The 26,447-nt window shown below is 41.3% G+C and overlaps 1 protein-coding gene across 1 annotated transcript; it reads left to right on the top strand.

Annotated features, from left to right (window-relative positions):
* Nucleotides 1-360: 360 nt before the first annotated feature.
* Nucleotides 361-23,105, top strand: IGSF10 (immunoglobulin superfamily member 10; the record flags this gene model as incomplete). Its single annotated transcript, XM_080929249.1, has 6 exons — nucleotides 361-554; nucleotides 2,153-2,282; nucleotides 5,142-5,532; nucleotides 9,141-13,406; nucleotides 14,613-15,513; nucleotides 21,209-23,105. 6 exons carry the CDS (start codon nucleotides 361-363, stop codon nucleotides 23,103-23,105), a joined length of 7,779 nt encoding a protein of 2,592 aa, XP_080785375.1.
* Between the last annotated feature and the right edge of the window lie 3,342 nt (nucleotides 23,106-26,447).

Here is a 26,447-nt window from a genome sequence, read left to right as displayed (position 1 = left end):
GTTGACCATACAAAACTGACTCCGTGTATATTTTTGGTGCTATTTTCTTTTTTTTTCTCACTGTTTTGTGGTTGATGTTGTTGTTGTTTTGGTTTTAATTTGTTTGACAGAGAGAAAGAACATGAAATTGGGTGGATAGGAAGTTGGGAAGGATCTGGAAGAAGCTGAGGAAGGAGAAAAATTGTAAGGAGCATATTTACATGTTTAAAAGTCTATTTCGCCACAAAAAAGCTGTGAATTAAATTAACGGATTATGACACTTAAAGAAAATATCCCCAATTATTCCCAGAGTTGCTGTGAACGGGGTACCTAAGACTTTGCTCGGACTGTCTGTTTAACTCTGTGTGGTGTCTTTTCAGGATGCAGGTGAGAGGCAGGGAAGTCAGCCACTTGTTCATCTCCCTCAGTGCTGTCTGCCTGCTGGTCACTCCTGGGAGCAGGGCCTGTCCTCGCCGCTGTACCTGCTATGTGCCCTCAGAGGTGCATTGTACATTTCGGTACCTGGTCTCCATCCCAGACGGCATCCCAGCCAATGTGGAACGGATAAATTTAGGGTATGTGGACCTTGCCTAACCCCCTTCTCAGAGAGGGACCACTGATCTTCCTGGTACCCTATCCTCCAAACACCTATGATTACTTTTAATAGTTTTCTTCTAAAATGGGTTCATAAGAACCTTACATTGTGGAGATAATCAACATTTTTTCCCATTAGTCTTCTACTAGAACTTGAAGCCCCTTTTAGTTGTTTGGAAGCCTCATAACTGTTGGGCAGCTTCATCCTGAATAAATTTTTACTGGAAAAAAAATGCAGTTTTTGTTAACAATCATTGTTACGGTATCAAGCAAGAGGAATTGTCTTTCTTTGCTAAAAAACAAAAACAAATCCCACTATTTCTTTTGCGATTTATAAATGCCCAGCAAATAATGGCTTATTTAAAATACTTGACTTACTAAGTCTGAAAAAATAATGGTGATATTTTGAAGGTTTATATGAAAAATTGTTTATATGAATACATGCACAAGTAATGGGGTATACCATCACCTGTGTGGCATTGGTGAGTACCTACAGTATGCCAACAACTATTATTCACATTAGGAGGAGGTAATAAAGAGGCAGGTCCGATTTACTCAGTACAATGCAACAAGGATTGTACCAGCATACCCAGTGCCTTAGAAGCAATCACCAACAGTAAAGACTGACATCATGTTCTCCCACTAAGGGAGGAGCCTTGGGCTGAACACTTTGCATGTATTCATTTGCTCATTGTGCTGGCAAGTTTTCTGTTAACTGGACACAAGCTACAGTCACTGGAGAGGAAGGAGCTTCAAATGAGAAAATGTCTCAATAAGATCAGATTATAGGCAGGCCTGCTGGGCATTTTCTTCATTGGTGATGTATGGGGCAGGACCTAACCCGTGTGGGTGGTACTATTTCTTGGCTGGTGATCCTGGGCTCTATAAAAAAAATCAGGCTGAGCAAGTCATAAGGAGCAAGCCAGTGAGCAGCACCCCTCCATGATCTCTGCATCAGCTCCTGCCTCCAGGTTCCTGCCCTGTTTGAGTGACTGTCCTAGCTCCCTACAATGATGAGCAATGATGTGGAAGTATAAGCCAAATCCTTTCTTCCCCAATTTGTACTGGTCACGGCATCCCATCACAGCAATAACAACCCTCACGAAGACACTGGTGTTCATAGCACCTTTGGACTAAATTCTGTTATCTGTACTTTATAGCTGAGGAAAATGGAGAATAGAAAGTCTCCAGATTATACCCAGGGTGTAATCTAGGCCTGAGCTCAGAGTCACACCCCTGTGGATTTAGGTTCCCAGGCTTCTGAACCACTAATTACCTCTGCCTGAGAGAGGGAGGCGATGGTGCCATAGGGAATGGTCTCAGTGATCACGAAAAGATGGAAGGCTGAAGTGTATGCTAGTTCCTGTATACACGTCTGCAAACAGGGAGAGCGGTGGTGGAGCTGCAAGGACTGGGTGGGACGTGAGCTTCTGTTTCAGTATTCCAAACGGAACGTTTTAAGTGTTTGAAAAATCTCTTGGGAACATGGCTGCAAAAAGGGAACTTCTGTTTGTTTCTGCTTTGACATTTGAACTTTAACTGACAGACTCATCTGAAGCCTAAAATGATTTCTTTTCAGGTATAACAGCCTCACTAGACTGACAGAAAATGACTTTTATAACTTGAGCAAACTGGAGTTACTTATGCTGCACAGTAACGGCATTCACAGCATCAGCGACAAGACCTTCTCAGGCTTGCAGTCCTTGCAGGTGAGAGGGGTAGAGGGTGATGGGGTTCAGAGAGACGTGGGACTGTGGGGCATACCTCAGAGCTGCCTATCCCCTTGGGATACAGTCTATAAGTATTCTCTCAACTAGAGGCAGATATCAAGGAAGAATTTCAACTATAATGCGATTTTATGTGAAACTTTGAATATTAAGAAAGTGCTGAGCAAGATGCTTACACAAATATGAGGTCCTAAGTTTGGAGATTCACTAGCCACCTAAAAGCACAGCATGGAAGCAAACATCTGCAAGCACCCATATCAGAATCCCAGAGACTCATTGGCCAGGCGCTCTATCAGATTAGTGAACTCCACATTCAGTGAGAAAACTTGACTCAGAATGAATGTGGGAAGCATCAAAAAATACAAAAGAAAGAAAGAAAAACAGTCAACATCTGGTCTCCACTCATCCATGGATAGGAAATCACAGAGAAGGAAAGAAAATGGAAAGAATGGAGGGAGGGAGGGAGGGAGGGAGGGAAGGAGGGAGGGAGGGAGGAAAGGAGGGAGGGAGGGAGGGAGGGAGCAAGGGAAAGGGAAGGCGGGAAGAGATAGGTGAGGGAGGGAAAGAAAGAAAGGGGAGAAGGAAGGAAAAATAAATCAATTTTCAGGGATTACTAACCCTTTAAAATGTATCTATAAAAGGTATTTCTACCTGTTTGTCCGGAAATAGAATGTGATCCCTTAATGTAAGGACAGTCTTTAACACATGACATTTTATAAACCGTTACAAATTTACAGTTTTCTTCACTTGTTTATTCTCTGCCATCTTCAAACTAAAATACAAATATTCCCATAAATGAAGGCAATGTTGTAAGAGTTATCATGCACCTAAGTGCGAAACTAAAGGATTAGATGATTCTAACAATAAGAGTGGCAAGAACAAAAGAGACTGCACACGGAGTCTTTCCCTGCTTATAACCTTGACACGTTTGAGAAGCTAATTCTAACTATTCAACTCTTTAAGGAAGCAACGCTGCTGTTGGTGAAAAGCACAGTGAAGTACATACGCTTCATAATAGTCATCATGATTTGCATGCATCACATAATAGCAACCAAAGCAAAAATATCCACTGATGACAGAGACGTGAGAGATCAAACCAGAGCAATGTCTGGTGTTTGGACATAGGGTGCGTGGTATGTCTGTATGTGATGATGTTGATTAGGTACATCAGACAACATTTGGGATATGTGTCTTTAGGAGGAATTGTTCATTTATCCTGCATGAAACTCTCCACCTATGTTCAGTTTGGTTTTAATTGATAAGGGGTGTTGGGATTCTAGAAAATCCGTTTTTGAAGAGATTACAATTTAGTACCAAGCTATTGTTTTTATTAGTATTTTCTGTTCTTTTAAAAACTAGTATGTTTAGAAATAATTAAAAAGGATCAGAAACTAATCAGAAAGGGATTTGATGAATTCTGAAGCATAATGAAACATTCAAAGTTGTTCAAAGTTATTTGGCTTCCAATTTGGATTCAATTAAATTCATATTACTGAGAAACACAGCCTGCCATATGTCTGCCAGCTGAGGATGGATAAACTGTGTAGCATGCATACTATGTAGAAACAGGAAGGAATGAAGGGTTGGTGCATGCTACAACATCTTGAAAACATTTGGTTACGTGATGGAAGCCAGGCACAAAAAAGCCACGTATTGTATCGTTATATTTATATGAAATGTTTAAAATACATGAATCCTTAGAAAACAGATGTTTCTTAGAATAAGGAAAAGATTAAAAAAATGACTATTGATGTGGATTGGTCTTAATTTGGGGAAAAGATGATAATTTCTTAGACAATTTCCTACGCTGAGATAGTTGAGGTAGATGTAGTTATAACCCTGTGGATACTCTAAGAATCAGTGTGCTGTGCTCTGAGAAGGGCCTAACGGAAGGCCATGGGGGAGAAAAAGAGGTAACAGAAAGAAGGTCACATACCATGGCTTCTCTCGTGGGTGGCATCTATATATGTTAATATATTGACATAAAAGCAGGAATTGTTTAGGGAGGATGACAACCAACAGGACTGAGAGGAAGACAGTCGGAACTCGTGAGAGGCAGAGGGAAAACGGCAGCAAAGTTAATGATCAGTGCACATGGAGACACCATGATGAAACTCTTTGCTATCTAAAACCACTAAAATTTAGAAACAAAACAGTTTTTACACATGAATTATAATTTAATAAAGATATTATAAATGGAGGAAATTAAAGTCCATCAACAGTCTCATGTGAAATGTATTTAAATTGTTTTATAAGCTTATTGTTTGTATTATTATTTGTCATTATTATTACTAATGCTTTTTCACCATACACAGAAGTAGGCAGAAGAGTGTAATCAACTTAGTGAAGCAATCTAGGAGAAGAAGGGAGGCACAGGGGGAACAGTAAGAGAGATAGTGGGAAAGATGTGGACGCGTGCACACAAACTCCACAGTGCACTGCATTACTCTGTGCTCTGACATTTAAGAAAAGAATCAAGCCCTTCCTGTGCACTGACCACAGCCTCAGTAGCTGTCACTGTGACAAATCCTGTCTCGATGTACCCCGTATGTCCTATTCCACTAGGTCATGATGGTCATTCTTATATAGAATTAAAGATTAAATAGGCTTTAAAAATAACCATGACATCTGTTTCTTTAGCGATAATTTCTTAATATTTACAACTGCTTGTGTGTGTTCTAATTTCTCTAATATTGTCACATTTAGTTGGCAACTAATTTGTTTGAATTGAGTTGTGATGTATGCACATTTCATAGGATTAATCTCAACACATTTCTTTATTTATAAACTTTTCTTTGTGAAAGTTCGAGAAAACAAATATGTCCATATCTTTATTTACAGGTCTTAAAATTGAGCTATAACAAAGTCCAAATAATTCAGAAGGACACCTTTTATGGACTCAGGAGCTTGACTCGGTTGCACATGGATCACAACAACATTGAGTTTATCAACCCTGAGGCTTTTTATGGGCTCACCTTGCTCCGATTGGTACATTTAGAAGGAAACCGGCTCACAAAGCTCCACCCAGACACATTTGTCTCATTAAGCTATCTCCAGATATTTAAAATCTCTTTCATTAAGTACCTATACTTGTCTGATAACTACCTGACCTCTCTCCCAAGAGAAATGGTCTCCTATATGCCAAACTTAGAAAGCCTCTATTTGCATGGAAACCCATGGACCTGTGACTGCCATTTAAAGTGGTTGTCTGAGTGGATACAGGGAAACTCAGGTATCTATCTTGTTTGTTTCTTAGTACTAATTAAAAATAGGAGTCGGCTGGGAGAGTGTTATCTGTAATGGGAAGTCCTAGACAATGTAGATGCAGAAAACAAAGCCCCTAGAATGACCAGTGACAATGAACTCTGTGTACATCCACAGCTGTGTTTGTGCCACAGTGGGATAATGGGAAGCTGGGAGGCTGACAATCTCTACTACCATTCTCTGTGAAAACATGGCTCATCTGTGGCTTACAAAATCAAGCCCATGGTGACTGGCCCAACTGTCAGGTCCTCTAGGATGGCCCAGGCCTGTCCTCAGACTCTCTGAAGTCACTCAGCCCCACCCCTTCCCAGGCAGGCAGTTTGTGTTCCAGCTCGGAACTCTCCTGTTGCCTCTGCCTATAGCTCTTCCCTTCCTTCTCTGCTTTATGTGCTTTGGGATGGCAGCTCTGCTCAACACAACCACGAGGGAGTCACACTGCTCATCTACGCATCTGCATGAGAGTCAGGACCTCACTGCTCCTGTAGTTTGCCTGTGCTTCCTTTCTTGAATGAACATACCAGACTTACAGAATTAATTTATAGAATAAAATGCCGGCTACCTTTTGCTATGTCTGGTTTATCTATCTTTAACCTCTGCAGTGTATCTGGGACATAGTATGTACTTGATATTTTTTGTTAAACTGTTATTATATAGCCATTTAGATGGTAAAAAGAAATAATGTCACCATCTAACTATTAATTACTCATGGCTCTGTCTCAAACATGTGTGTATAAAGATATATTAAAAGGTATGTATATGTATTATATGCCAATATACAATGTACATATCTGCCATATATTTACACACAAACACAGACCACACAAACATAGCTGCATATGCACACACATATATGTCAAATACAGACAAACGTGTTACTGCAAGCATTTTTCAGTCATGTCTAAATGACAGGTTCTCTTGTGCATGTATTGGCTTACTGATCATTTCAAAAGAGGTATCAATTAATCAAATCACCCTTATCCTTACATTCTTTTCATACACCCTACGAAATCTGAAGCCTCTCCCCAGGTGAGCCCGGTTCTCTGCACGTGCTGCCGCCCAGGGTTATTTATTGCATTTTTCATTCTTAGGTCACACAAACCTCTTGGTGTTGCCTTTGTATAAATATAGACTTTCGCCATTTTCTTGACATGCATTGTTCACAGATATAAAACTTGAGTCTTACTGCTCTGCTCCTATGTTTGTCTATGTATGTAACATTTTTACAATGCCAAATTATAGTGTAGCAAAATTAACAAATATGTGTAGCAGAATTGAAGTCCTGCCAGTTGCCTACCTTCGTGGGTGTTTCCTTCCCTTCATCTTTCTATCCGACTCCTCCTTTCTCTCTGTCTTTCCTGAACTGCATCTTCCTTGGGCATCCCCTAGCTAGGGATCTGACATGCAGATCAACCAACAGAGTTTACTGTCCTATGGGAAGGCAAGCATCCAAACAAGACATTCCAATGGTGAGTGCTGAAGAGAGAGGAAAGTGGAGGGTGCCGGGAGAGGTAAAGCAGGCAGACACTTGCATATAAGTGCCAACCAGGCCTCACGAAGTGTGTAATGCAATGGCACTAGGCATGGTAGACAGGCAGCTCACACCATTGACTTGGCATTGAATGACAGACCTGGGAAATAGAAAGCACTTGTATGATGCTGGAAACTGGTGTGAAGGGGATGAAGTAACTCGGGGATGGGGCCTGAAAGCTCTGGTCCAGGCATAATTCTTGATGGGGTTTAATGAAGTTGGCTGTGCTCTCAGCCTCATGGGGTCAGACTCAGGGCAAGTGACCAGCAGGGACGCACACAGGTACACAGCTTCCCAGTGAGTGCCGGGTGGCATTGGAGGAAGCTTTTCATCCTACCTACCTCCTTTGCAGTTTTGTCAAATGTGAATAGTGACTGTGAGATCATGTGGCACACAGTATAGTTGAGCTCTGTCATCCATGAAGGATACTTTCCAGACTTGCAGTGGATGCAGAAAACCACAAGTCGTACCAAACAGTACCATGCTTATCTCTGTACACCATGGCCCTAACATTTGAAGTTTAAAACACATTACAATATTAACACAAGTTTCTTTTTCTTTCTTTCTAATTTCATAGCCACATTCTCACCATAAATCCTGTAACTCCAAACAGGTGTTTGCAACATCTTGTTTTAGTTTTACTTTCCTAAACTGGGAAGTTTCTTCTGCAGGGAGCCACGGCCATAGCTCGTCTCCAGCATGTGTGGTGCCTGCACTTCTGCTCCTGTGTCTGAGAGCATGCTTAATAAACAAGGGATGGCTTGAACACAAACACTATGATACCATGAGTTCACAAGATGCTTGAGGTTGCTATGTAGACACCATTAAGCATGGGGCATCTTCCGTGTGTACAGGAGAGGAACTGACAGAAACAGCATGAGATTTCATTGGGGTGCTCAGCACTACATGCAATTTCAAATTTAGCTTTATTTGGGGGAACTTTCCACTCCGTATTTTCAGATCATGCTTGACTTCAGGTGAGAGGACTGAAACACACCTAAAGGGTTCAGAGTGACTTGCTTAGGCCTTTACAAGGGAACCACACATGTGTGAAGCTGTTCTCATGAATTACATCTAAGACATCTAATGTTTCTCTTGCTGTGTTCAGCAATGGCATACAAATGGTATGTATATGGGACAGCATGGAAACCTCAGACGATGTGACTATGTTTTGGTTCAGAGGAAACTCTATAACTCTTATCTAGCATTGAGTGATCAGCTTTTAAAAAATAGGCGCATCAGGGTATCATTTAAAATGCCCAGTATATGTCATCTCGGTGCTGAAACAGAACTCCTTTGTGTACTAGTGTATGATTTGCAAACTCAGTCTCTCCCCTCCCCAACTAAACTTGGTTCTCCACTACGGAAAACCCCTCATCTAACAGGACCATCACTAAATAAACACGAACTGTCCACCTAAACGACCTTCCATGTACCATCAAAACTCATATCTTATTAGCTGGTTCTGCCTGCATCTTTTTCTCCTCTTTCTGTCTGCATTTCTCCATCCCTCTCTCTACTAAGCTAGAACATAAGCTATTCTTTTGAATAACGTAAACATGTTTGCACTTTTTACTGCTACCCCATGTCTTAGAGGTTTCTAAGCAGGGTTACCTTTTAAAGTATGATAAAGAAAGGTCCACAGCTGTCCTAGAACCTTGGCATGAGGAACTAAAGTGTTATTAAGTGTTGAATGAAAGCTTATGATTTTGATTCTCTAGATAAGGAAATGTTTCATTCAACCAATTTTTATCAAGTACTAACTATGTATCCCGGTCTTTCTAGGCATAATAAATGCAGCTGTGAATCAGACAAATAAGTCCCCCATATCTGTGGATATTATATATATACCTGTAGCATGATGTGTAGGTAATATGTTTTTAGAAATTATTTCAGAAGCATAAAACATAGTAACTCAGTCATTAAATATGAAATTTTCAAAATTGCTGCTTTGAGTCCTAGTAAAAATATTTCTTTAAAGTATTCATGTGCTAATTTATAAAGAGACCAAAACTTTTTAAAATAATTAAGTTATGATTTTTTTCTAGATATAATAAAATGCAAGAAGGACAGAAGTCCCTCCAGCCCTCAGCAATGTCCCCTTTGCATGAACCCTAGGATCTCTAAAAGCAGACCCTTTACCATGGTACCATCTGGAGCTTTTCTATGTTCAAAGCCAACCATTGATCCATCACTGAAGTCAAAGAGCCTGGCTATTCAGGAGGACAATGAATCTGCCTCCATTTCACCTCAAGATTTTATAGCACCTTTTGGCTCCTTGTCTTTGAACATGACAGACCTGTCTGGAAATAAGGCCAATGTGGTCTGTAGTATCCAAAAGCCGTCACGGACATTGCCAGTTGCATTCTCTGAAGAAAATGACTACATCATGCTAAATACATCATTTTCAACAAATCTTGTGTGCAGGGTAGATGATAATCACATCCAGCCAGTGTGGCAACTTCTAGCTTTATATAGTGACTCTCCTCTGGCATTAGAAAGGAAGCCCCAGGTTACTGAGACTCCACCGCTGGCTTCCAAATATAAACAGGTGGTTCTTATGCCCGAAGACATTTTTACCAACATAGAGGCTGATTTCAGAGCAGATCCTTTTTGGCTTCAACAAGAAAAAATTTTCTTGCAGCTGAACAGAACTGCTACCACACTTAACACATTACACATCCAATTTTCCACTGATGCTCAAATCACTTTACCAAAGGCAGAGATGAGCCTGGTGAAACTCAAATGGACCATGATTCTGATGATGAACAATACCAAACTGGAACATACTGTTTTGGCTGGCAGCACTATTGCTCTGGACTGCCCAGGCAAAGGTGACCCTTCACCTCACTTGGAATGGCTTCTAGCTGATGGGAGTAAAGTGAGAGCCCCTTATGTTAGTGAGGATGGGCGAATCCTAATAGACAAAAATGGGAAGTTGGAACTCCAGATGGCCGATAGCTTTGATACAGGTCTTTACCATTGTATAAGCAGCAATGGTGCTGATGCAGATATTCTAACATACAGGATAACTGTGGTAGAGCCGTATGCAGAAAGCACACACGAAAATGGAGTTCAGCACACAGTGGTTACGGGTGAGACACTCGATCTTCCATGTCTTTCCACTGGTATTCCAGATGCTTCTATTAGCTGGATTCTTCCAGGGAACACGGTGTTCTCTCAGTCATCAAGAGACAGGCAAATTCTTAACAATGGGACCTTAAGAATATTACAGGTTATGCCAGAAGATCAAGGTCATTACCGCTGTGTAGCAGCCAACCCATCAGGGGCTGAATTTTCCAATTTTCAAGTTTCAATCCAAACGAAAGGCCAAAGAACAGTTGAGCATGATAAAGAGTCGGACGGGTCTGGACTCGGAGAACCCAATCCTAGTGTTCCCCCTAAGCAGCCACCATCTCTGAAACTCTCTGCATCAGCTTTGACAGGGGCAGACGCTAGAAAACAAGTCTCTGGTATACATAAGAAAAACAAACACAGAGACTTAATACATCGACGGCGTGGCGATTCCACAGTCCGGCGATTCAGGGAACATAGGAGGCAGCGCCCTCTTTCTGCTCGGAGAATTGACCCCCAACACTGGGCAGCACTTTTAGAAAAAGCAAAAAAGAATTCTGTGCCAAAGAAGCAAGAAAATACCACAGTAAAGCCAGTGCCACTGGCTATTCCCCTTGTGGAACTCACTGATGGGGAAAAAGATGCCTCGGGCATGATTGCTCCAGATGAAGAATTCCTAGTTCTGAAAACTAAGGCTTCTGGTGTCCCAGAAAGGTCACCAACTGCAGACTCTAGACCAGTAAATCATGGTTTTGTGACAAGGATAGCTTCTGGCACAGAAGTCTTCTCAACTGTGAATCCACAAACAGTACAATCTGAGTACCTTCCTGATTTCAAATTACTTAATCTCATTGACAGTACAGCTGTGTCAAAGAGTATGAACCCACCTGTAGCAAGCAAAATAGAAGATAAAAGCAACCAAAACCCAGTTATTCTCTCTCCATCAGTAGCTGAAATTCAAGATTCTGCTCAGGTAGGAAGAGCATTTTCCCAAAGTACACATCCTGTAACAGGGGGGACCACAGCTACCTATGGCCATACCAACATGCTTAGCTTCACCAGCAAAGTCAATACAGTCTTGCAGTCAGTAACTCCAACAGGAAGTTATGGGTCCCAGATACCTATAACAGGAGTCAGCAGAGCTAGCAGAGGTGACCTCTTTTCTCACACTACTGAAGACCCTAGCTTCTCCAATCACCCATCAGGTTCACACACCACTGCCTCTTTTTTATTCCACATTCCTAGAAAAAACAGTACAGGTAAGTTCCCCTTGTCCAGGCACTTGGGAAGAGAGAGTACAGTTTGGAGCAGAGGGCAAGTTTTAAGCCCACATAGAACCCCAGTTCTCCGACGACATAGACAGAAGATTGTGAGGCCAGCAATCAAGGGACCTGCTAATAGAAACATGAGTCAGGTTTCAGTCACAGAGCACCCTGGAATGTGTCAGACATGCTCTTCCACAGAGAGGCTCACAGTGACGACTGCAACACTGTCAGTTCCAGGTTCTTCCCACAGTACCCTCCACAAAGCTAATAATGTTGGGGTCATAGCAGAAGAGTCTACCACTGTGGTCAAGAAACCATCATTAGTATTTAAGGACACACAAAATGTAGATATTGAGACAACAACCACCACAAGATATTTCAGAGGTGAAAGTGCCGACGTGATGGCCAGTGAAGCAGCCATGACTTCTGTGCCAGCATCTGTATCCCTGGAACAAACTCCTGTGGACAATAGTGGTCACCTGAGCAAAACTAGGATCATCCAAGCTGGAAAAGATTCAGTGGTAACAACACTATCTTCCAGTCCCCTCAGCAAATCCTCAATACCAACAAAAGCAACAAGCACAAAATTCTCAAAAAGGAAAATTCCCTGGCACTCAATCTTTGCAAACAATCATACAAAAGACGGGGTGTTAAAGAATCTGTATCAATTTGGTTTACGAAAGAACACAACCACAAAGCTTCCCCAAATAGCTCCTCTTTTACCCACAGATCATGGTTTCCCCTCACATTCTACAACTCTCTTGGCAAGTCTGATGCCAGCTTTGTCTGCAACAATGGCTGCCACCCAGGACAATGGCACTGAAGTACATGGTGCCAGGAGTCTCTCAGCAGGGAAAGAGCAGCTCTTCACCAACTCCTCCCCAGTACTTCCTAGTACCTTAAGCAAGAGATCTAGTACATTAAGCTTCCTATCTGTGGAAACCCCCACAGTGACAATGCCTACTGCATCTGCCATTATCTCTGAAAGCCAACAAGGAAGACCGAAAAAAGCAAAGAACCAAATAAAGGGGCCTCGGAAGAACAGGAAAGACCCAAGTACCACCCCCAGGCAGATTTCTGGCTATAGCACATACTCAGCTCCAACAACAGCTGATACTCCCTTGGCTTTCAGTCATTCCCCACTACAAGACAATGGCAGAATTATAAGTACAGTTTCTTATCACTCAGCAACTTCTCTTTGGGGCATAACTGAGCTGTCCCAGAAGTACTCCCAGACTTTGGGAAATACAACAGCTTTGGAAACCACTTTGTTGAGCAAATCAAAGGAGAGTACCACAATGAAAAGAAGCTCAGCCATACCATTACCCCTTAGTAGTGGGGTGCCCCCAGTGCCTACTCCTTCCACTCCTCCCTTTACAAAGGGTGTGGTTACAGACAGTGAACTCACATCAGCTTTCAAGATAATGTCAAATAAAATGGTCACCATATATGAATATTCAAGTCACAAAACAGATCTGCAACAACCCTTAGCAGAGGCTAGCCCTAATCCTGAGATGATAATCGGAACCACTGACCTTCTCTCCTCTAATCTGTTTCCCTCCACTCCTATGCCAGCACTCATAGTAGAGAAACCACAGAATTCTAAGTGGAAGAACCCTTCTCCCTGGCCAAAAAACAAATTTCAGCTCAAGTCATATTCAGAAACCATTGAAAAGGGCAAAAGGACAGCAGTAAGCATGTCACCCTACCCCAACTTTCCAGAGGCCAGCACTCACGCCTTACTCTGGAATGCACAGGAGGAAGAAAAGGGCGTCTTTGATAAGAAACCTGTTCAAAACCCAACTTCCAAACCCCTTCCCTACGTCTTTCTACCTAAGAATACATTGAAAAAACCAAGAATCATTGGAGGAAAGGCTGCAAGCTTTACTGTTCCAACTAATTCAGATGTGTTTCTTCCTTGTGAGGCTTTTGGAGACCCACTGCCCACCATCCACTGGACCAGAGTCTCATCAGGTATTTGGAACCATTAGCAATACCTTAATTATAAAACAAGGACATCAAGCTTGGATCTTTCAGGATTGCAATCAAAGAACCAAATTCTTTTGTAGATTTTACTTTGCATGTGTGCTCATGTGTGCATGCGCATGCAGAGGTACCAGGTTCCCTGGAGCTGGAACTACCTTTCTAAACCCTAATAGGACGGTTTTAACCTTTATGTGTATGCATGTTTGGCCAGCATGTGAGCATATGCACACATGTGCCTGAGTAAACACAGGTCAGAACAGGGTTATCATGCTTTCTGGAACTGGAATTCCAGATGATTGTGGGCCGGCATGTGGGAACTGAACCTAGGAGCTCTGTAAAAGCAACTAGTGTTCTTAAGTGCTGAGTCATTTCTCCCACCCTGACTAGAAGATATTTTTATGATGTGTTAGGAATAGTTTGGAGGAGGAGCAAGTAGACAGCTCCATGTATAAAGGGACACCTACTGCCAAGGTCAATGGCTGGAGTTTAATCTCTGGAACAGACATGGTAGAGAGAAAGAACCAACTCCCACAGATTGTTTTCTGATCTCTACCCACAGGCAATGGCATGCATGAGCTCATGCACACACATCAATAAAACATATTTGAAAGTTTAATAGGTAGCTGTTAAGGCGAGACAGGATGGTACATGCCTATACTGCCAGCAACAGGGATGAGTTCAATGCCAGCCTAGGTTAGAGACGCTGTTCTAAAACAACACTTTTAAAACAACCTTTAGAACCAATTTATCTGGTATTAAATGGTTTGCTTAGGCTGAGCAGACTTTATTTATATATTTATATATGCTTATAATTTATAAAGTATAAACCCACAAATATATATGCAACAATAATTAAAGAAAGAGGCCATAAATTTGAAAGAGAGCAAGAGGGAATACATGGAAGAATTGGAGGGAGAAGAGAGCAGGGGTGAAATGATCTAATCATGATATAATATCAAAAATAAAAAAATAAATGAATAAAAATGTTAAAGCCAAAAAATAACTTTGAAAGTTGATTTAAAATATATACATAAATGCCATGGTGAACTATTTGGATTTTAAATGTTAATGTATGTGACTAAAAAGTTGAAAAACATCTTTAGCCACCTGAAGACTAAGTTTAACAGTTTAGCTGTATTTTTGTCAGTCCAGCAATGGTGATGAACTCTGTGTCATTTTTTTTCATCTTATTAGGACTTGAAATATCCCTAGGGACACAGAAAAACCGGTTCCATCTGCATCCCAATGGCACCTTGTCCATCCGGAGGGTCAGTATTCAGGACCGTGGACAGTACCTGTGCTCTGCATCTAATCCACTAGGCACAGACCACCTTTCTGTCACTTTGTCGGTGGTATCGTACCCTGCTAGGATTCTGGAGAGACGTGTCAAGGAGATCACAGTTCATTCTGGAAGTACTGTAGAACTAAAGTGTAGAGTGGAAGGTATGCCAAGACCAACAATTTCCTGGATACTTGCAAACCGAACAGTGGTCTCAGAAACACCCGAGGGAAACAGAAAAGTCTGGGTAACACCTGACGGAACGTTGATCATCTATAATCTGAGTCTTTATGATCGTGGTTTTTACAAATGTGTAGCCAGAAACCCTTCGGGCCAGGATTCAGTGTTGGTTAAGATACAAGTCATCACAGCTCCCCCTGTTATTGTAGAACAAAAAAGGCAAGCCATCATTGGGGTTCTAGGTGAAAGTTTGAAACTGCCCTGCACTGCAAAAGGAACTCCCCAGCCCAATGTTCACTGGGTCCTCTATGATGGGACTGAACTGAAACCACTGCAGTTGACTCATTCCAAGATTTTCTTGTATCCAAATGGGACTCTGTACATAAGAAACATCACTCCTTCAGTCAGGGGCACTTATGAATGCATTGCCACCAGCTCCTCAGGCTCTGAGAGAAGGGTAGTGGTGCTTACTGTGGAAGAGCAAGAGACAGTCCCCAGGATAGAAACTGCCTCTCAGAAATGGACAGAGGTGAATTTGGGTGAGAAACTACTACTGAACTGCTCCGCTACTGGGGATCCAAAGCCTAGAATAATCTGGAAGTTACCATCCAAAGCTGTCCTCGATCAGTGGCACAGGTAAGAATTTTCTGCTAGAATTATCTCCTTTGTCTACTTAACTATATGACTTTTAAAATGGGAAAGAGGTAAAGAAAATCTAGCAGCAGCTTCAAGGATTACCTAGATTCACAGGAAGGCTACTCCAGCTAAAGAAAGGCATTCCATCTGACATCACTGGATACAAAACCACTCTCACATGTTTCACTCCAGCCCAGATTCTCAGCTTGGACAGTTGAGAGCTATTGGAGATGCTTATTAGCCTACATACTGATAGAAGGTTTTCCTTTTCTTCTAGCTGCTTTAAAATTTTTAACTGTGTAAAGTTATTCATAATTCCCAAATCCAAAAGTGGACTAGCAATTTTGAGGTGTTGGAACAAAATGCTGTGTTTCATTCAGGACCCTCTTATCAGATGCTGTACACTTTAGTCACTTCATAATCCATTCCTAAACTTACAATACACTTTATGAAAGGCAAATTAAGACCTTCTCAGAGTCCAATATATATTCAAAATTCTAAGAATTTGATGTTACCGGATACTATCTTTTTACTGTGCTCTTTATAAAAATTAATATTTACCATATACTCTTCACTAAAAGTAAAAATTATAGTGTGTGAATTAAGTTTACTTGTATTTTATTGAGAAACTTTGCATTTGTGTTCATTATGGGTGTGGGTTTAATATATTTTTATTGTTGTGTTTTAGTTTAGAATGTTTCCAGAGTTCCTGGCACCCTATTTATTCTTTAGGAAGAAATGGAAGTAACTCTTTACATATTCATATAAAACACCAGTACAGCTGTGAGATCCTAGCATTTTTATTAGATGGGAGTATTAGTAGGCTGTATGCTTCCCAGAACTTGCTCAGTACTTCTGAAATTCATGTGATTTTACCATATACTTACTCATGGTAGTTTTAAAATTATCTCTTGTGTTTCTGTAGCATCAGGGTTCTCTAGAGGAACCAGTAGAATAAATGTCTACTGTATGGGAATATGATTGGCTTACACAACAAGGTTAGGGAGTCCCACCAATGGCTGTCTTCACATGGGAAATACTGAAAGCCAGCGTTTACTAGCTGTACTGTCCCTGAAGTTAAGGGTCAGTAACACTAGTCTGGAACTGAAGGCCTGGTCTTCAGTTCAATTTGACAGACCAAGGAAGCTGACTTCTGATGTCAGCAAAGGCAGCAGAGTAGAGGAGCTCACCAGCAAGAAAGGAGAATTAGGTCAAAGGGCTTTGGCACTCTTGCTTTGGACCTTCTGTCTGTCTGTTTCTCTAATTTATTCCATGTTTTTATGTACCACATTAGATCATATGGGTATATCATAGTTTAATATTAACATGGAATGATTTTGCAGAGAAACAGGATTTACGGTAATACTTCCATACATGCACCGAGAACATACAAATCCTCTGCATCTCTTCTTCCCCTGCATACCTCCAGTCCCTAGTAATGACACCACTTTTAGAATGCCTTTTGTTGTTTCCATAGAGAAAAGGTGATACTTATGAACTTGTATCTGGCTATTTCACTTAACATAGAGTGTCCTCTAGTCCCATCCATTTTCCTATAAATGATAGGATTTCATTCTCATTGTATTTGAATAATATTCCATTGTGATACTATGCCATGTTTCCTTTGTCCATCCTCTTGTTAGCAATCACTTAGGCTGGTTTATTTCTCACCTTAGCAAGAATAAATGGCACATAAACAGAAACATGCAGATATCTCTTTTGTGTGCTGATCTTATTTTCTTTGCATATAAAACCAAAAGTGGCATCACTAGATCATATCTATTTTTAGCCTTTCAAGGGTTCTCCACAATGCCTTCCACAGCCTGTACTAGTTTATATTCCAAACCAACAGTATGCAATTCCTTTCACTTTGTACCCTTTTCAGCATATTTTAAAAATTTATTTATTAATTATTTGTAATTGTCATTCTAATTGGGAGAAAGATGGTATTTAATTCTAGTTTTGATAATATGATGTGATGACTTCTGTCACTGCTGCTACTGCTGCTGATGGAAGACACTGTCCACATTTAGGGTGTGTCTTTTCAATTCAATTAATCAACAAAACCTCTCCAGTCATGCTCAGATCCTATCCTAGTCTAGATAACATAGATGATTCCTCATATGTCTGCCTAGAGACTTCTGTCTTGAGTGAGTCTAATATTAATACTGGAAGTAGTTATAATGTTTCCGTTTTGATCTATGTGACTGCCCTCTTTTTTTACTAGTCTATGTACAGTTTTTGAGATGGTTTTCAAGGCTACAGATGTCATTGCCCTTTAGGAAATTTTTTTAGTTTTCATTATTCTGTTACTTTTATTTCATTTGAGGTTTTTAAATTTTGTTTTTGTGTTGTTTCTCTAAGTCCTTGAGAATTCTGTGTTTGAAACTTTTTTTAAAAATTGCATATCTTGCTATAAATTTTCCTTAATACTGATTTTGCTGTATCACACAGATTTTCACAATCTGGTACAATTTTAATGTTAACATTCTATTTTTTTCAATTACCCTCTGCTCGTTTAGTAGTATGTTATTTAATTTCCATTTACCTGCATGTCTTTTCATTCTTGTTGAATTTCATTTGTCTGAAAAGAAATACAATATAATTTCAATTTTTAAAAATTTGTTGAGACTTGACCCGTAAACTGGCCTAGAGAAAATTCCATGTGAGATGACTGTGTGTTACAGCAGTTGAATGAAGTGTCCCAAAAAAGTGTTTCCCCCCGTCAATCAACAGTCTTCCACAGGCACACTCACAGCCCATGTAGTAGGTAAACATCCATCAACTGAAACTCTCACTTAATTTGAGGCCTTGTCAAGTTGACAGCTGAAGCAAAGACAATCTGGTCAAACTGATGTTTGATTTCTTTTTGTCGTTTTTCACTTCAAGGATACTTTGAAGTTCTCAGCCCTCTCCTAAGATCAGATTGTGGCATGCCACTTTAAGTCAGCCTTTTTAGAAGGTTGCCTCTTTATCAATATCATTAATATCAAGCAAGAATGTGAATGAGGAGCAGCGACTTCTGTGTTCTTAGAAGCCTCTAAGGTAGTTGTGATACACATGGAAATTTGAGTCCGCGTCTCAAACTTAATGGCTCATAAGCAACCTGAGAATTTTTCTAAGCACTGAGGTCCCTGTTAAGAGAGACCAAGTAATGTGTGTAGATCTGGTCTCATACAATGCTAACACAGTTTAAGGGAGGGACTGTCAAGAACCAACAGTTAGGGCTTTTGTCCTTAGTGTCTGCTACACATAACCATCAAGCCAGAAGCCTACATCACTTCTCAGACACTCCAGTCTTGAAGCTTGAGCTCCAAGTATTTCAGACTATTCAAGTTGAAAATTTTTAGTCATGCAAACAAATTTGAGAATAAAAGGTTTTAGAAGACATTAGGAGATGTTACTAACAGGTGATAGTGTGGCACCAGACATGTTTTCCTTCTACTTCAGTCTAGTTAAAGCTGAAGACTTCCTCTATAGAGTGGGAGAAATACTTGGAGACCAAACAAAAAAATCTGTATGAAGTGCTTGATGATTTTCATCATTCATACATTATCATAATTGTACCTTAGTTTCTTCCCAGAGAAACTCCTTCTGCACTTGAGATGAAAACAGGCCATTCCTCATATTACTATTCTCTGTACAGTGCTCTGCATCTGACAGTGACTTGAGGCTGCTCACGTGGGTATCGGTTGTACCCTGAGAAGCCCTGGGATGGCCAGATGGCTGGGAAGATGCTTGCTGCTGTTCTGGCCTGCATGTTTCTAATTTCTCTAGTCTGCATTAGAAGCTTTTAAAATGTGTTCATTAGGAAGTTTGGGGATTGATGTTCCACAACCGATGGGGGAAGATACAGATATCCAAACACTAGGCAGAGCCAGAGGAACCTCACAGAAGAGGAGGGGCAAGAATTGTAGGAGCCAAAGGTGTCCACAGTGCCAGGAGAACATGACCCACCAAGTCGGAGAAGCAGGGCTCAGAGAGGCTCACAGAAACTGTGGTAACAAATGTAGACCCTTTATGGATCTGGATTAGGCCCTGTGTGTGTGTGTGTGTGTGTGTGTGTGTGTGTGTGTATACACATACTTTATGGCTGTGTAGCTTGGTGTTCTTGGGGGGGGGGCTCCCATAAGTGGGAGTGGGATGAGGGTATTTCTGACTTTGACCTGCACTTGGGACCCTTTGCCTTCTACTGGGTTGCCAGGTCCAGCTGTGCCTAGTCTTATTGTATCTTATTAGACAATGTTCATGGGTATCTCTGAGAGATCTGTGCTCTCTCTCTCTCTCTCTCTCTCTCTCTCTCTCTCTCTCTCTCTCCCTTCCCTCCCACTCCTCTCTCTCTGCCTCTCTCTTTCTCCTTCTCCCCTCTCTGGAAAGAGGAGTTAATCGTGGGAAAGCGGGTCAGGGGACACACTGGAGTAGTGGAGGGAGAAACTGCAGTCAGGATTTAATGCTTAAAAGAATAAATGTTTAAAAATAAGTTTTGGTTCAGCATGTAAAGACACCCACTGCTAGGCCTCACTGCTCAAGTGTGTGTGTGCACACACAGTGGAGGGAGGGAGAGGAGAGAGGACGGGTAATACTATGGATGGATGGATAACAATGTAGACTGATAAACTAGTTTCATTTGTCTGTTTACATCACGTCAAAAGAAGGGGAAAATACACATGCTGTCTTGAGCGTGTTCTTAGCACTAAAGCTAGGCTCTGCCACCTGGTGATCAAATGTGGCAATTACGGGTAAGGCAGAGCAGTCCACAGTGCCAGGGCCAATGTGGAACCTTTTACAGCTGACCAGACAGTGAGTGGGTGCTTCAGCTTCTAATGTGTCCTAGCCTGGTGTCCTCTGTAGCAGGAAGAGGAAATATTGTTTCTAGTTAACTAACTTAAAAGTTGTTTCATTAATACATTTTAACAGTATCATTATGCATTAGCATACCTGTAAGTTATTTTTCTTCATTAGCAGAAAATGTTATTTTTGTGGATCCATTTGTTTGATATACAGAATGTCTTAAGCATCCCTCTCACCACTGAGCTGTTTTTAAAAATTGTATAAATAAGATTTGATTGAAGGCCATTTGGAAAATAATACTGCCTTCAGCAAATTATGCTTTGTTACAAAGCTTTTTAAATAATTGGCTTAGATAACTGTAAGTGACAAGATGTACAACTGTGCCAGACGTCTCTTAGTATGGCTGAAGGGAAGTAATGTATAAATAAGACCATTTCTGCATAATATGGTAGTCTGTAAATGTGTACAAATGGGAGACAGTGTTCAGTCTCTTCATGTGTTTGTGCAAGGTATGCACATGTTCGTGTTGGTGTGTTCATGGGTGGTGGTCAGAAGTAAATAACACTGGGGTCCTCCATAATCGCTTCCCAAGTCACTTACGAGTGTCTCACTGAACCTCACACTCATCTCTTCATCTACACTGACTGACCAGCAAGCTCTAGGAAACCCGTCTCCATGCTGGGGCTAGCAATGTGCACTGGCATGCCTAACCCTTGTGTGGGCACTGGAGATCCAAATTCAGGTCTGAAAATTGTGAAATGGGCAGCTTCCCACTAAGCCATATCCTAACCCATTTCAGTCTCTGAGAGGGTGACTTCCCCCACTGCAACCTCACATGTGCCTTTCAGTCTCTGAGAGGGTGACTTCCCCCACTGCAACCTCACATTGTCTCTTCTCTCCTTAGAACGGACAGCAGAATCCACGTCTACCCAAATGGATCCTTAGTTATTGGCTCAGTGACTGAAAAGGACGGTGGTGACTACTTATGCGTGGCAAGAAACAAAATGGGAGATGACCTGGTCCTGATGCATGTCCGCCTAAGATTGACACCTGCCAAAATTGAACACAAGCAGCATTTTAAGAAGCAAGTGCTCCACGGTAAAGATTTCCGAGTTGACTGTGAGGCTTCTGGCTCCCCTGCGCCTGAGGTGTCCTGGAGTTTGCCAGACGGGACGGTGGCACAGGCTGATGACAGTGGCTCCAGGACCAAGAGGTACATCCTCTTCCACAATGGCACCTTGTACGTCAGCAAAGTTGGGGTTGCAGAGGAAGGAGACTACATCTGCTCTGCCCAGAACACCTTAGGGAAAGATGAAATGAAAGTCCACTTAACAGTTCTAACAACCATCCCACGGATAAGGCAAAGCTCCCAGACCACCATGAGGATCAAGGCTGGAGACACAGCTTTCCTTGACTGTGAGGTCACTGGGGAACCCAAGCCAAATGTATTCTGGTTGCTGCCTTCCAACCATGTCATTTCATTCTCCAATGAGAGGTACACATTTTATGCCAATAGGACTTTGTCCATCCATAAAGTGAGAGCACTTGACTCTGGGGAGTATGTGTGTGTGGCTCAGAATCCTAGCGGGGACGACAGTCGGATATACAAACTGGATATTGTCTCTAAGCCTCCCTTAATCAATGGTCTGTATGCGAACAAAACCGTAATTAAAGCCACAGCCGTTCAGCACTCCAAGAAACACTTTGACTGCAGAGCGGATGGGACCCCACCCCCCCAGGTCACATGGATCATGCCAAACAATATTTTCCTCAAAGCTCCACACTATGGAGGCAGAATCAAAGTCCACCAAAACGGAACCTTGGAAATTAGGAATATCAGGCTTTCTGATTCTGCGGATTTCACCTGTGTGGTTCGGAACGAAGAAGGAGAGAGTGTGCTGGTGGTGCAGTTAGAAGTACTGGAAATGCTGAGAAGGCCAACATTCAGAAATCCATTCAACGAGAAAGTAGTTGCCCAGGTCGGCAAGTCCATAGCATTGAACTGTCCTGTGGATGGGAACCCACCACCTGAAATTATCTGGATTTTACCCGATGGCACACAATTTGCTAATACACCACAGAATTCCCCATATCTGATGGCAAGCAATAGTTCTCTCATTCTTTACAAAGCAACTCGGAACAAGTCGGGAAAGTATCGCTGTACAGCTAGAAATAAGGTTGGATATATCGAGAAACTCATCCTGTTAGAAATTGGGCAAAAGCCAGTCATTCTGACATACGAACCAGGGATGGTAAGGAGTGCCAGTGGGGAATCGTTGTCACTGCATTGTGTGTCTGATGGAGTCCCTAAGCCAAATGTCAAATGGACTACACCAGGTGGCTATGTAATTGACAGACCTCAAGTCAATGGAAAATACATATTGCATGAAAATGGCACATTGGTCATCAAAGAAACGACAGCTCATGACAGAGGAAATTATGTCTGTAGGGCTCAAAACAGTGTTGGCCAGGCAGTTGTTAATATTCCAGTGATGATTGTGGCCTACCCTCCCCGAATTATAAACTACCCACCCCAGTCCATGCTCAGGAGGACAGGGGAAGCAATGCAGCTCCACTGTGTAGCCTTGGGAGTCCCCAAGCCAAAAATCACCTGGGAGACGCCAGGACACTCCCTGCTCTCAAAGGCAACAGGAAGAAAGCCCCACAGCAGTGAGAGGCTTTACCCGCAAGGTACGCTGGTCATTGAGAACCTTCAGGCCTCGGACTCCGGAGTCTATAAATGCAGAGCACAGAACCTACTTGGTACCGATTCTGCAACGACTTACATTCAAGTTCTCTGAAAGGAGATGAGAAGAAGCTAAAACTCAAACCAAGTCAGCATCCGAAGAGTAGTTTTTGGAAGAAGTTTAATCAAAGGCAGCCATAGGCATGTAAATGAATCTGAATACATTTACAATATTAAGTTTACAATGGACATGCAATGAGACTTGTAAATAAATGCCTTGTGAACTGATACTGAGTCTCTGTGGATTTCAAAGCAAACTCTTGACTTAAGGCACTTTGATTTTGCCAACAAATAGTAACAAACATGGAGAGAAAATGATCTGCTACAAAGCAACAAGTGGGCAACGCACCTGAATTTTCAGTAAAAAGACCTTTCTCACTGCCAGTTGCCACAGCCCCTCGTGTCCGTTTTCTACCCATGTTACAAACATCGCACACAGAATGGAGTCAACAGGAAAAGATTAAGTTTGTAGTCTGTGTAAATCTCAATGTACAAATATTTTGTCAGTATAAACATTTTGATAAAACCTAAAGAAAACAAGTGTGAGACTGTTCTGATTGTGATTATTAGTTCTCCATTTGTTCACACTGAAAGTTCCCATTGTTTTCACACCTGCATTTAAAACAACACAAAGCAAACAGACACGGACGGACGAGCTTTTCCACATGGAGAGGGCAGCCTGATGCTCACACACTGGGAAGTGCTTTACAGGTACAATGAACTTCCTTATCACTTTAAAACCTAGCTCAGGCACTCATGGTAGGAGCCATTCTCAAGAAAGACTTTCTAAGGGGGAAACCTTCTGAGAGTCTAGACGATAGCTTCTATATAATGAATTTTCACTACATTTAAATTTTGAATTTTTTATAATTCACTGTACTGATATATGTAATTTAACCCAAATATATGTGGGGGCATCATATGATTTACCTCTTTTATTCTAATGGCTGGAATTTTCTAGAATGATTTCTCTGGCTTCTGTCCAAATTTTATTTATTTATAAACTGTAGAAGCCTTGTAAACAAAAAGGCAAAGACATTGGGTTAGCTCAGGCCACTAAGACCAAGAGCTTTGATAGAATGTGCCAGGCATTTCAGACCTGACTTCACTGTGTCTCCATAATGACTTCTTTCTTTCCGCCCCTACCTCAGACACGAGCTGACTAGAGTTAGCAGTGCAAATAAATCAAGAAATGCACCTTCTAAGGAATCAGCAATATAACACATATGTTAGGGGTTTCTTATACTCAGAAATGGTAAGTATACCCAGTTCTGTTAGATTTCAAGGTCTGGTCTTTAATTTTCTATCTGCAACCCACCCAGCAAATAACAAGGTTCTGGAATAGAGCTTTTCCTTAGTTCAATTTTAATGCCAACCACATGCATTTTCTATGAAAGAAAAAAAAGGCTCAAAACACAGAGTTAAGTGGCAGTAAATATAATAACTAAATTTAAAATTCCAGTTGCTTTCCTTGTATCACACAGGGAAAAACAGCTCTAGGTTTTTCCTCATCCCCCACAGCCTCTCCAAACTAGAGGGGTTTAGCATGATTTACCTTCATCTTAACAAAACAAATAACGACCAAGGAATAACCAGAGCCTTCATGTGCAAAATGCTTAATAAATTAACTTCTGCAGAGTGTACAGTGCATACACATGCTAACAATTCTGCACTCAGGATGTTGTTTGAAAAACTGAGCTACAGAAAATATATAAGGTTCAAACTGAAATGGGAGTTTTAACCATCAACAACCAGGCTGGAGAGATGGCTCAGCAGCAAAGAGCATTGACTGCTCTTCCAGAGGTCCTGAGTTCAATTCCCAGCAACCACATGGTGGCTCACAACCATCTGTAATGGGATTCGATGCGCTCTTCTGGTGTGTCTGAAGACAGCGACAGTGTACTCACATACATAAAATAAATAAATCTTTTAAAAAATCAATAACCACTGAATAAAGACCAGAGAGGACAGGATATGACCCACTCACTAGGGACAACATTCACACTTCAGTGGTTTTACTAATGCAGTCATATGGTCTATTACCTTGGGGAATCTTAAGAATGACTCTGGAGAGGAAAGCAAAGCAGACACGCGGGACCACTGACATGTAGTACGCTGCCTGAGAGCAGGTGGAAGGTGAACTCAGTGGAAAGAGTGGTCTGTAATGTTTGGCAAAGTCTTCCAGCCCAGAGTAAACACAAAACAAGCAGGCTGGAGGGGTGTATTTCACAGTGTACAAAGCAGTTCACATGATGTCGCCATGGCAACGTAAGCAAACATGTATCTGAGGTCATTTGAATAAGTCAAATTTTGCAATGGGTAACTCACCTAGGAAGATATAAATTATTTATATAATAATCTGCGAAAGAAGTCATCTGAAGTCCTACTAGCTACATTTAAAAAAAGGAGTTCTACAGGGTTTGCTCATAGACAATCTATTCACAGTATGCTTGACTACATTACATGTGAAATCATATGGCAAAAAGAAAGTGAACCCAACAAAGAACCGGGAAAGATCCCTACATGTCTTAAAATGCCCTGCAATTTTTCACATTCAAAACTGTATGCATCTAATTCTAAAAAAATATTATACGGAATACTCTTAAGTTACACAAACTGATAATAATTTACTGTATTTCTTCACTCTAATAGGAGCTAATTACCACATACTTGAACAAAGTTAAAATAGTTACTATTTCTTTATAATAAATTTGATGTATAATTTACTTTACTTGTGCTTTTTGCACTGGTTTATAAATACAGTATAAGCAATACACAACCAAGACTGACACCAGCATTAATAATTAAATTCAAAATTGTAAATACTTACCATACAAAATTAACAGCAAGTATACCTTTGAAGACTACCAGAACCCTCCGGACTGTGGGGCCAGATTCTCTGGACACCATGTCAAGTTGAGCACTGTGGAATCTAAGGCCAGCCGTGAGATTTTATTTTATTTTTTTCTCAAGTTGGCATGAGGTTCCGAAGAACCTGAACTGGACAGTTACTTTTTTATCCAAACCTGGCAGTAAGTAAATGGACTGATTCCACCATGGTTCGTCTGGCCTCCAGTGGGTATGTGTTGTACCTTCGTGAAGAATCTGGTTAAAGGTTTTGCCACTGGGAACATTCGAGTGCAGCAGCTTCTGAGAGGCTCCCACAGATCTCAGGTGGCTGTGCAGAAGCCCCGAAGGAGGGAAGTACTAAGCAACAATCTGTTTCAGCACCTTTGGACCACAACAAAAGCGAAGCAAAGTCCTTCATAAATGCGAACAAAGTTTATAAAGTGCTTATGAAATGATCAACATTTCAAATTAAAGTGATGCTAATGATCACCCCACCGCCATGGGTGAGTGAAAAATGAATGTGTCCGCTCCCGAGAGGCCTGTCACA

Source organism: Micromys minutus, assembly GCF_963924665.1.
Source record: "Micromys minutus genome assembly, chromosome: 15".
Classification (NCBI taxonomy): Eukaryota; Metazoa; Chordata; class Mammalia; order Rodentia; family Muridae; genus Micromys; species Micromys minutus.
Note: the sequence above shows the minus strand (reverse complement) of the source record. Positions and strands in the feature narration are given on the sequence as shown.